The 12,320-nt window shown below is 39.8% G+C and overlaps 1 protein-coding gene across 1 annotated transcript; it reads left to right on the top strand.

The window, feature by feature from the left end:
* The first annotated feature begins 2,228 nt into the window (after positions 1-2,228).
* On the top strand, positions 2,229-2,883 carry LOC149823455 (histone H4). The gene has a single exon (XM_090018845.1). It carries the CDS (start codon positions 2,325-2,327, stop codon positions 2,634-2,636), a length of 312 nt encoding a protein of 103 aa, XP_089874971.1. The 5' UTR covers positions 2,229-2,324; the 3' UTR covers positions 2,637-2,883.
* The last annotated feature ends 9,437 nt before the right edge of the window (positions 2,884-12,320 follow it).

Below are 12,320 nucleotides of genomic sequence, written 5' to 3'. Positions count from 1 at the left end.
TATGACATCTCTCTAGCCGTCCCCTCTTCTCTCTCTCTCCTTAACCTCTTTCCTCTATCTATTGTCACTCCTCTCTCACGTATTCTCTCTCTCCAAACATCCCTACTTTCTGAATTCATGAGTTGATGAAAATCTATAGTACTACACTAACATGTAAGCTTTGTGCAATGTTATTAGCACGTGATGATGTCCTATGAGATGACTATAAAAGAGTTATAAAAAAACCCATGACTAATTAAAAAAGTGAAACCCACATTATGACCTATTCAAATAAATATAACAAACCTTATGATACATGTGCAAAATAATTCACCATGATTTGTTTTTGAGCTATAGACTGCATAGTTAAGGACGTAGAGGATGTAAAAAAAAAAGTAAAATTTTTGCACATGCTATTAGATATTAAAGGTTATAATTAAAATGTTGACATAATGAGAAACTCATATAGTTATGTAAAATGAGCGCATGATAGAATCATAATGAAAAATCAATTTAGTGTGTGAATATCTTCAAGATTGAGATATATCATGAATAAAAAGTCCAAATGGTGTATATAAAACCTTATGATGCCATGACTAAATCCATACTATATTTAAAAAAAATCATGATTCATATAATGATGAAAATACCATATGACTGTGAGAAAATAACCCATAAAATGTGCAAAAAACCTCATACTCAATGATTGAATAGTGAAAAAACTATGTAATTATGTAGGCAATAACCTATAACATGTGAGAAAACATCATACTTAGATACTGATATAACCCTTAGAATTGTGCAAGTTTATTTAGCGCATGTTTTGTCATGAATTGCTATATATGATACATACTAGTTATGATATAATACATTTATTTGTCTCATATGGTTAAGTGAGAAATGTTGGATTCAACTACTGGATCCAAAGTAATCATAGGGTCTCAAAAATAAAACCCCAGGAGGCTCTCAATAAGATCAATCCATGTCATTTAATTATAAAATCTATTATTATTTATTGATTGCATGTAACCCTCTTTGCAAGGGTTATGAATGGAGTTACAAAACTATAAAAGTTAATTCCAATCCTCCAAAAATGCCTATATAAAAGTCAATAACTATGGCAAGAATGAACATGAATGATACATGAGCAATATGTAAAATAGAAAATTGTGAGTGAATCTCATCCATGTGGAGAGAGCTGAAATAGCTGAACAAGTAGAGCATGTGATTTCACAAATTGGAGGTTCAATCCCTCGAAGCCCACATGCTTCACGTGAAGCATTTGATTCAATGACCCCAATAGAAACTCAATTTAAGAACACAAATGTTCCAACAATAACTTACAATTAGGTTCAAATTATATTAATTATGAAGGATGTGTACCAGACCATGTATCACAATTGGGTTCATCTCATTTCGGTTTTAGGAAGAATGTGAATCCAAACCTGACCTTGTGACCCATATATTATAAAGACCCTTTTTTTAAATCCTTTTTTTAGGCCAAAAGAACTGCCCAGATCCCTAAGTAAACATCCCTCCATAACCAAGCACCTCCAAAAAAATATCTTCTCACCATGTTTCTAACTAGACTCCCAAGGATCTCAAAAAGACACTTGGAGACTCTTGGGTCTTCCAAGATCCATTACCCATTTGAAGCATCGTGAACCACCATTTTTAATACAACTAGCAGGGTTGCAGTTTGTTAACTGAACACCTCATTTCTGGGTACGGGTCCATACAATAAGCTCTGAAAATGCATATATGGATTGGATTTATATTTGGTTAATCCCATTGTTTTCAAATGGGACTGTTTATCATTAATTAATTTATGTCGGGTGACCTTTGAGATTTGGATCAACCCTATTCTATTAGTGTCTTTAACTGACTCGGTATCTCTAAAAACATTTGATTTCAGTCATCCCGATTCCCGACTCAAATTCGGACTCGCTGCACACAATTCAGACCCGAATTAAGCATGATCCACTCCGCATCAGCGGGGATATAACCGCCATATTTTGCAAAAATTACGGTTCTTTTCGACCTTCCATCTCCTTTCCCGTCGAACAAAAACACAAACCCGTTTACCCCCAAGCCACGTCATCGATCCGCGTCAATCAGAATCATCATCAATAAACGCCCATCATCGCTAAATCGACGGTGTTACTCTCTCCAAAATCCCCCACGCGGATCGATTGCCCTCCACGGGGAACTATAAATGAAGAGCGAATCATCTATGGTTTTCCGTTTTTCATTTGACAGGAGTGGTTCCGTCCTTCGTCTTCCTCATCTTTCTTTCTTCTACTTCGTCGGGGTTTCTTTAACTCTAGGGTTTCGTCGTCGCGAGGATGTCCGGCCGAGGGAAGGGAGGAAAGGGGCTTGGCAAGGGAGGCGCGAAGCGGCACAGGAAGGTCCTACGAGACAACATCCAGGGGATTACAAAGCCAGCCATTCGCCGTCTCGCTCGCCGTGGTGGTGTGAAACGCATCAGCGGGCTCATCTATGAGGAGACTCGCGGCGTTCTGAAGATCTTCCTTGAGAATGTCATCCGCGATGCCGTGACTTACACTGAGCATGCCCGTCGGAAGACTGTTACGGCCATGGATGTTGTCTACGCCCTTAAGAGGCAGGGAAGGACCCTTTATGGGTTCGGTGGTTAGGGGTACTCATGAAAAGTCTTGCTGTCAAGAAAATATTTGGTTCCTTGTATCTAATGATGGGTTTTTAGTCTTTAGGATTTTGGTTTAGTGGTGTTGGGGTTAGGGTTAGGTGTTACGGGAATGGGAGCTTTCAGTTCTTTGGCTTTTGTTGAATTTGTGTAAAAATTTCTTCTCTGGCATTTGAAAGGTTTTCTGTATGCCGGGTGATTTGAATAGAGTCAACGTTTCATCGTTCCTATGATAAAAATTGTGTTTTTTTTAAATGGTTTTGGTTGATCAATTGTGATGAATTTATGTTGTGTTCTTCTATTGTGTGATGCATGACAATGGTGTTGTTTTAGTGTTATAGCGTGATGCCAACTCAATTTCATTTTATTGTTTATTCATAAATTTCTCTCTTGCCGCTAGTCAATAACACAAACTGGCCTCTCTGAGAGGGTTGGATGTATTTGTGGTTGGTCATGGAGGATGCTTGTTGGGTGAGTTCTTGGGGTCTATCAAATTGTGGATTACGGTTGTCCTGCAAGAGTGGCGACATTTCATGGATCTTGTGGGGGATATTAGTACCTTGAGTGTTCTTTTCATCCATTAATTCAGAGCTTGTGCACGAGTACGGGTGTGCTGTTGAATTCATGGGGGTTTTGAATAGAGCCTTGTGCATTCGTGGGATGCATTGCCTTTTTAAAGTGATAGATCCCATTGATCGAGTTGAATTCCCTTTGTTGTTTCCGCCGTTTTCATCTAAAATTTTGCGTTATCCGATCTATTTTATTTTCTGTTGTCCTGTAAACGGTGCGAGAAGGCAATATGATTTTGGGACGGTCTGGTGCATTTGCTTCGGTGCTTGATAAGATGAGTGGAACCCCCTTTTTGTTTTTCCTTTTGCGTAGGAGACAGTATGATCAACCAAGAAGGCAAGTTGTTCATACCATTCACTGTGCTTTGAGTAGATCATTGAGGGGTTTCCAGAATTGGTTGGTCTGTTAGAAATATTTTTGATTAGGCGGTTCTGCTTGTAACACTGGCGGATTTTTTTTCCTTTTGGTTTCTTATCGACACAACATCACAACGTTTTGTTTCTCTTCTGTACATGTCAAAATTATGATGCGATTAAGTGGGCACCCAAAATACACGGTGCCCTTTGCTCGACACCTGGGAGTATTTTTGGTTGTGAGTGGGATACTCATACCAACAGCCCCGGATCAGCTGGTCTTATGCCAGAGTGCTCCTTTAAGGTAACTTATCACGGGCTTGAAAGCTAAGGCTTCCGTGATGTATCCTTGGGCAATTACAAACACCTAAGACAGGCCTTAGCTAAAGCAAGAGTACACATAGCAAGAGAGATATGGATGCAAAAAGCTTTTTTTATATATACTTAAAAGCAAAATGCATCAAGAGGAGAAGAGAAGGTTGGTAATGCCTAGTGAGGCACTCTAGAGTGCCAAAAAGGTATATACATCGTAGCAAAAAGGTGAAAAATAGACAGTTTAAAACACGTTCTTCCGCCTAAGTTGGCTTGTCTCTCTTAATCTCTGCATTGAGATCATTAAAAGTGACACAAGTTTCATTAATCAACTTCTTCATGTTGATCACCCAGTGAGTTTCCCAACAACTTGCGAGATGGGTGACATCAGATCATCAACCATAAAGTCATCTTCTACAAAAACCATACCCCTTGAAAGGGTGGTGGCAATCTTCTTGGTGCCACCCTCAACTTCGAGCCCAAACATAACATAGAGATAACCATCTTGAATGTGGGATCCTTGTCCAAAGTAGTGTCTGTGGAGCAAGAAGAGAACACTACTTGGTTTGAGGTTATGGGTTTAATGATAATCAACTCTAGATTTTGAAACATTTCATTTTAGGTGGTATGAAGATTTGGAATTTGGTACCAAGGGTGGTAGGAGCAGCTACGGCACGTCTCCTTGTGTTGGGATGGTGCAAGTTCAAATCCCATGGTGTCATTGTATAACTGTTTGGGACTAGGCTATGGTAGCGTTGTATAACTGGAAGGGGTCTGCTTAACCCCAGCTTGCCTTTAAAAAAACAGAGATTTGGAATTTGGAGGCATTCAACTTCCTACCCGTATACTGCAATGAATAATAATTATAACAAAAGGCACAACAGTAGCAAATATCTCTACCCTAGGGTCCAATTGTAAATTCCAAAAAGCAACTTTTCTATCAAAATGGGTTCATGCCATTCCTTACATAGCTAGGCTTCTCTTTCTAGGGAAAATGGTTTCCCTTGGGTGGGGTTGTAACAAATCCCCCCTTGCAAGCATTGAACCGAAGGGAAAACTAAATCCTGGGATGTGGTGCCTGTTCTCCGCATTTGACAGAACGAAGCAATTCTTGAACGAATCAACCTCAAGAGGGGCACACTGATTAACGGTGGACGTCCGGGACGGTTTAGGGACACTTGGGCCCAACATGCTTGATAAAACCCTGACCCACCAACGGCCTGATCCAAATCCTGTCAGGTTTGAATTGGACTTGGATCTCATGGGCCTTGGGCCTAAGCGCCTGTTCCATGTATTTGTGTAACCATGACAAGACAGGTTATCCTGGCTACAAGTGTACGGACATTGTCCACTTGGAAGGACCGGGCTCACAAGTGGACATGGGTCCACAAAAAATGACGACTTATGAGTGTAGTGATATAAACTCAGGCCAACGACTCTGACGTATATTGGCTGATGCTTTAGTGATTGTTGTCAATAGTTGAAGGCCAAAGAGACGTACATCGCCATATTATCTATTATTTTCATTTTCATTAATACAACACACCTCTGTATATATTTGCAAATGCAAACCATGTTGTTATTTTCAATAGTTGGCATTGCTAAAGTATATTAAGAAGACATATATACTCTCAAACACAAGATGATAAGAAAAAAAATGTTGTTAGATGATAAAAAAAGCTTCATTGAATAATGTAAAAATTTAAAAATATATTATCTAAAATCTCACGTAGGTTGGTACGAGTCGTGCATCATAGAGATGGATAGTCAGAGAGGCGAAGTGTAAAGAGAGGTAGAAGAGATATATAGAGAGCAAAATAGCGTGGAGCTTGTAGTCGAAAAGATGAAACTTTTTTGCAACAGAGCAATAATTGAGGAAAAATATGAACGAACACATACAAACTGAAGAGATAAATATATTTATATTAAAATATTTATGAGAAAAATTAAATACATATTACAAAATGATCCAAAGAGTAAAGATTGAGCTGATTGATGACATTTCATCGTCTACTTTTTTTGCCTCGATCGACAATGTAATCTTATACATTAAAGCATTTACATAGTATAAGATGTTTGCTGCAAAGACAAACTATAAATTAAAGAATGATCCAAAGAGTAAAGGCTATCCTATTCGAAGCCATTTAGTCGACAGATTGTTGTCGTGATCGACAATGCAATTTTGTAAGGTATGAGAGGCGATGACCAAATCTGATCTAGGAACAAAGTGAATATGAGCCCGACCATATGCCAAAACGTGGGCACCTTTAAGATATATTTCCCAGAATCTCACGTACGATGACACGTGTATTTCAAATGAAGTTTTGGTGCCCCAAATTTTTAACCAAAAAATATATAGATTTTTTTTTTCATTTTAATACGACATCTTATCTATGACATTGCCTTAATCGAATTATGCTTTAAGGAGTGAGTCTGCGCAGGCACCAACATTTAATAACTGCTTAGAACTGAATTCAAGAAAATATGTCTAATTGATCTAATCCCTTTATCAAATAATTTCCATCGCTAAATTGTGAGAGATTAACGAATGTCATATTTCGTCTTTAAATAACGATTGATTTTGTTTTTATGACATATATAAATTTGTCGCTAATTTATCGCTAAAATTTACCGATGGATAATATCCGTCGCTATTTTATGCTTGAATTTTCATTGAATTTTAGCGATGGATACATATCCATCACTAATCCATCATAAAATTTTAAAAAAAATAAAAAAATTGTTTGAAATATAAATATCGAGAAAAAAACTTTCTCGTTGTACAAATTATATAAGTTGTGTATAGACAAGAAACACATAAAAAAAATGTATACAAAATAGGCAAGACAATATTATAAGTGAAACAAGTTACAAAAGGTAAGTGAAACAAAATAGGCAAAACAAATTTAACCAAACAAGTTATAAGTGAAGCAATTTTAACAAAGGTTTCGTTTCAAACATGTGAAACAAATTTAACACATGATCAAGCTACTCCTTGCCAAGATAAAGAGCATCCTCCTCCTCATAGTCTCAAACTGCCCCTCCATCCATGGCTCCATCAGCTCCTCTATGCTGATCATCTCCAACATCCTATGAGAGAACCAAAATATTAGTAGTGATAAACAATATATATTAAAATAAACTATATGCAATGCGCATAAAGCATTTCAATCTTCAATCTGCATTTGCTATCTAATTGATCTATTGACTTGTAGATGGGGAAAGTAAGGATGAAGAGAAATTATCCAAGAGCATTGACTTGTTGAAGCAGAGCTCCTTGACACTTAAAGAAAGGCAAGATATGTTTGATTATGCTGTTAATGATGTGTCATAATGTTGGGCTTGAAATCAACATTTGTTGGGCATTTCATTTGATAAAAATTATCCAAACAAGAGTTTGAAATCAGATTTGTCATTTCAGAGAATCAAACAAGCACACATAATGGTGGGCTTCACACACTCACTCACAACATATATATATATATATATATATATATATATATATATATATATATATATATATATATATATATATATATATATATATATATATATATATATATATATTCTAGTCGAGCTGCTCATTAATAATTCATTTGACTAATGAGCCTAAATAAGCTAAGATTGAAGTACACAACCAGTTTGTGCTAGGCTCACTAGTCTTATCGAGTCAACTCATTGTTAAACTAATTTAAAACAAACAAATTAGTTCTTTTTATATATATGGAGAGAGAGAGAGAGAGAGAGAGAGACAGAGAGAGAGAGAGAGAGAGAGAGAGAGAGAGAGAGCATTCACCATTCAACATTACCAAAATACATCCAACAGAATATTGGATGAGAGAGAAACATAGGAGTAAGACAACCACAATCTAAATGATGGCTTTGCACAATTCAGAGTATAAGCAAATCAGACCCCCCTCTCTACTATATAATTTAAGAGCCAGATACACATCAGACATGACCCATTGGCGAAGCCTTCTCAAATCGAATTTGATGCCCCTGAAGAAGATGTCATTTCTTTCAGTGCATATCACCCACCATGCTAAAAACAACCATACCCGCCACAATAATCTCCATTTTTTTTTTGTTTCGTAAAATCACGGGACCAAGCAAGAGGTCCCAAATAACGAAACTCGGACGAGTTTGAACAAACGGTGCACCCCAAGTTTGACAAAATAAGTCTAGAACGACCGGGCAAAGCCAAAATAGGTGAGTCGTGTCCTCTACTACCTTCTCACAAAGAACGCACATGCTAGGAAATTGAATCCCCCATTTCCTGACATTAATCTAGGTTTGAACACAATCCAGAGCCACACCAAAGCTTTTTCCCTTGGAGTGGGCCCCTTACCCCACATACAATCACTAGGAAACCAGTCCATCCCGAATGACAACAAGGAATGGTAACCTTGCTTAATGGAGAACCTATCTCCACTCGACAAGGCCCAGTGAAGCCACGGGTGGCCATGGACAGGACTAAGATCCCTGCCACTAAAAAAGCGAAGTGTCTTCCGCCACTCCAGCCAAAGGGACGAATGACACACTGAACTAGGCGTCGAAAGAAGGGAGTCAGATAGACTACCATATTTTTGCCTAACAAACGTAGCCCAAGGAGATTGAGATGTGGAAGCTACCCAAGCCCACTTCAAGACTAAAATGATGCCCCTCTTTCTTAGAGTCGGAATCTCCAAGCCGCCTCGCTGCCTCGGGAGAACGATCTGTTGTCAAGAAACAAGCGGGTAATTTTTGTGAGACACATTCTCAGACCAAAGGAATGGCGGAAGCAAACGGTTAATCGTCCGTTCTACTGTCATCGGTATAATGGACATGCTCATACAAAACTCTGGTAATCGGGCCAAAACATGGTGAATTAGCGTCACTCGTCCCGCAAAAGATAAATATCGGGCCTTCCAAGACTGTAATCTCCCTTGCACTTGCTCTATAGTAGACATCCAAGATGAAGTTTCCGCCGGCTGCAGTGAGTGCAATAAAAGACCCAAGAAATTGACTGAAAGGTCAGATATTGGGCAGTTGAAGATCCTTGCAGCAACCGATTGGAGAAGAGGGTCAGCATTGAGTAAGACTAGAGTGCACTTACTCTTGTTCAGGCGAAGGCCTGAAATTGCAGCGAATACTTTAATAATGAAGCACAACCTAGACATTTGATTAACATTTGCATGACCAAATAATAAAGTATCGTCTGTATATTGAATTGTGTGACCAATAAAACCATGAATGCCCAATGAATCCAAGAATCCTGTTTGTTCTACCATTTTCATGAGAATAGGTAAACCATCTGCAACGATATTAAAAAGGATAGGGGCTAAAGGACAACCCTGTCACACACCTCTAGCCAACTTGAATTCTTCTCCTCACAATCCATTGATGGAAACCGATGATACAAATTTCGTGACCAACTCCTTAACCCATGCTATAAGCCGGCTGCCAAACCCCATGTTTGTAAGAGATTCAATTAGAAAATCCCATGCCAGACTATCATAAGCCTTGTGAAAATCCAATTTTATCACAAAGTATGGTGCTCCAGTCGACTGTAAAGAGTGAAGAAGCTCAATTGCACAAATAAAAGACTCTTGCAAACTTTGACCTAGAATAAAAACCCCCTAGTTCGGAGAGACAAGTTGATCAATGACATCGTGCAATCGATTAGCCAACACCTTAGATATAATGCGATACAGAGCACCTATCACCGAAATCGTCCTGAAGTTAGATATGTCTAATGCCCCTTGCCTCTTAAGAATTAAAGAGATGACTGCCACATGATATGATTTAGACAACCTCACATTACGATAGAATCCATCAAACAACTGGCGCAGGTCATTTTTAACAATTGACCAAAAAGCTTTGAAGAAGTCAACATGGAAACCGTCAAGGCCTGGAGCCTTCCATACCGAGAGACCGCTAATAGCATTTGAAATCTCAACTTCGGTGAATCGAGCTTGCAAAGGAACCAAATGATTTGCCGCCAACCACCGCTTATAGCCTATATCGTCGATGACCCCTCCAACGCCTAAGTCGCTCGAATACATCCTGAAGAAATAAGAAGTAATAGCTGACAGACAATTTTGCTGATCAAATTGACATCCATCGATCTCGACTGAGAGTAGCCGGTTCTTACTGTATTTATTTGATGCGTTCATGTAAAAAAATTATGTATTATTATCGCCATTAGCCAACCATGCAACTCTGGCCCTCAACTTCCATCAAAGCTCATCTCGTGCTCTCTATTCTGCAACGAGGGCAGAGAGGACGACAATATGCTCCTGCAATTGAAGCACTTGACCCTCCGACTCACCAACAAGATCGACCTAACGTTGGGCCAGATTGAAGAGCTCAGCTTCCCACTGGCCGATGAACCTAAACTTGTTCAGTTTATTAAAGCTGAGCCATTCCTTAATACGTTGTCCTAGACGAAGAAGCTTTGTATGGATGCAGAAAGCTGCCCAAGATTCCGTAACAGGTTGAGCCCATGATTGTCCGACCACCTGCTGAAAGTCTGGCACACGAAGCCACCACTTCTCAAAGAAGAACCTACAACACACTTTGAAGTCTGTGCCCCAAGAAACAATCAGTTGTCCAAGATCGGACATGGTCCGCGACAACAGACATGCAGTGACATATGAAACTGCATGAAAAAGTTCTTAAGAGAGAAAAACGCGATCAAGTATTCGCAAGCAAGGGCGATACCTCATATTTAACCACGAGAATTGCTCCTCCATATGAGGTACCGAGTAAAACTGATTTCGCCGAACAAACTCCTAAAACCCCCTAATGGAGGGGTTGATAAGAACCGATAGACTAGAATCTTACGTGAACAACAGGCAATTGAAATCCCCTCCTAAACACTAAAGAGCTCCAAATATAACCAAAACTCGATCCAAATCAGCCCAGAACATTGGTCGCAAGGCAGACACGACAGGGCCATACACAAAGGTGAAGACGACATCTTACAGCGATGACAACAAGTTTGCAGAAAGGGAGATGGAATAATGACCAATATCCACTATTGCCACCTTAGGAGAAGCTTTCCAAAGAATCAGGATGCCCCCAACAAACCCAACAACCGATTTAAAAGCATATGCCGCACCTCTCCATAAGTAAGATACCACTGATAAGGGAATATCCTCCATTTTGGTTTCACAAATTGCACCGACATCCAAACTTTCATACCTAATTCAATTAGCTAAAAATAAGTGCTTACAGGGGCAATTCATGCCCCTAATATTCTAAATATACATTTTTATGATAAATAATCAGGTAATACCATACTACGCCATTGTCAGGCTGAGCGTCAAACTGAGCTGTAGCCATCTTCTTAAAGCTGAGCTCGCGAACGGGCCAATGATTTAGCTCTACAAAAACTATTTGCGACCTTGGCCGCAGATCGTGCTCGAGGAACAATCTGTTGCTGGATCGAAGAAAGCTGCTCGGGTGAAATCTGCACTCCTAGTGCCCGCGTAGCCTCGACAAAGGACATACCCCATATGTTCAACATGTCATTGACCCCTTGCGACCCACCCCCCAGACCTAACGAATCTTGGCAAGGTTGGGGATGCACGAGTTGCAAGCAGAAGACCACTGAGGCCATCTGAACAGATGCTCCGAGAACCTCCATGAGACATCCCCCATTTTGATAGGGCAGATAGTCCACCGAACACAAAAATTTGGTAGGTTTCGGCATGCAAGGTGACCACGAGGCCATGCCGTTAAAACCCAAAAAAAAATATTGGGGCAGACCCCATGCACACCAAGACGCCTTTGCACGGTAGGAATATCATCAGAACACAAAGTTTAGAAACAGAAGAACAAAATATTCCACGATCATCAAAAAATGAACGGGCCCAGGATCCATCATGGGCGATAAATGCAACACAACTCCCGAATGCAAGATTGTGTTGGCGGCCCAATAGTCGAAGAGGCAAACTGGATGAGCGTATAGAGCCCGAAGAGTTCTAAACGCAAGTGGACCCACACTCCATCTCGAAAACAGTCGTACTCATTAACTCGTCAGGGCGAATATGACAACTTTCCAGCTTAGAAGGACACTTTCCGATGAATGCTCTAGTAGATGAGCGGTAGAATTCTGGCGAACGTCCAGCTTCACTAGATGAACATACGGCACCAAATACCTTCAACGTTACCCAGAGCGATCCTATCTTAACCGTCGAAAACTGCGATGTACCTGCCTCCAAGGTACACACATGCACCACATCACAGAAAGATACAACAGATCAACGAGGAGCAGAGACCCAGTGCCTGGCCTGTGGTGAAGGTTTCGGCATATGATACTCATTGGAGAGGCAAACAATACACCGAATTCTCAAATGATTCGAGCTAACAAAAAACTCTTGAACAAAAGTTGTGATTGAAACAGACAGTACACCACCATTCCCCCAACTTCGCCCGTTGCCTAAGGTTGTAGAAAA

This window comes from Nuphar pumila, chromosome 10 (assembly GCF_984573655.1).
Source record: "Nuphar pumila chromosome 10, dmNupPumi1.hap1.1, whole genome shotgun sequence".
In the NCBI taxonomy this organism is placed as follows: domain Eukaryota; kingdom Viridiplantae; phylum Streptophyta; class Magnoliopsida; order Nymphaeales; family Nymphaeaceae; genus Nuphar; species Nuphar pumila.
Note: the sequence above shows the minus strand (reverse complement) of the source record. Positions and strands in the feature narration are given on the sequence as shown.

Bases quoted from the DNA above. Each gene is read 5' to 3' on its own strand.
- LOC149823455 (XM_090018845.1), top strand. From the start codon at position 2,325: ATGTCCGGCCGAGGGAAGGGAGGAAAGGGGCTTGGCAAGGGAGGCGCG.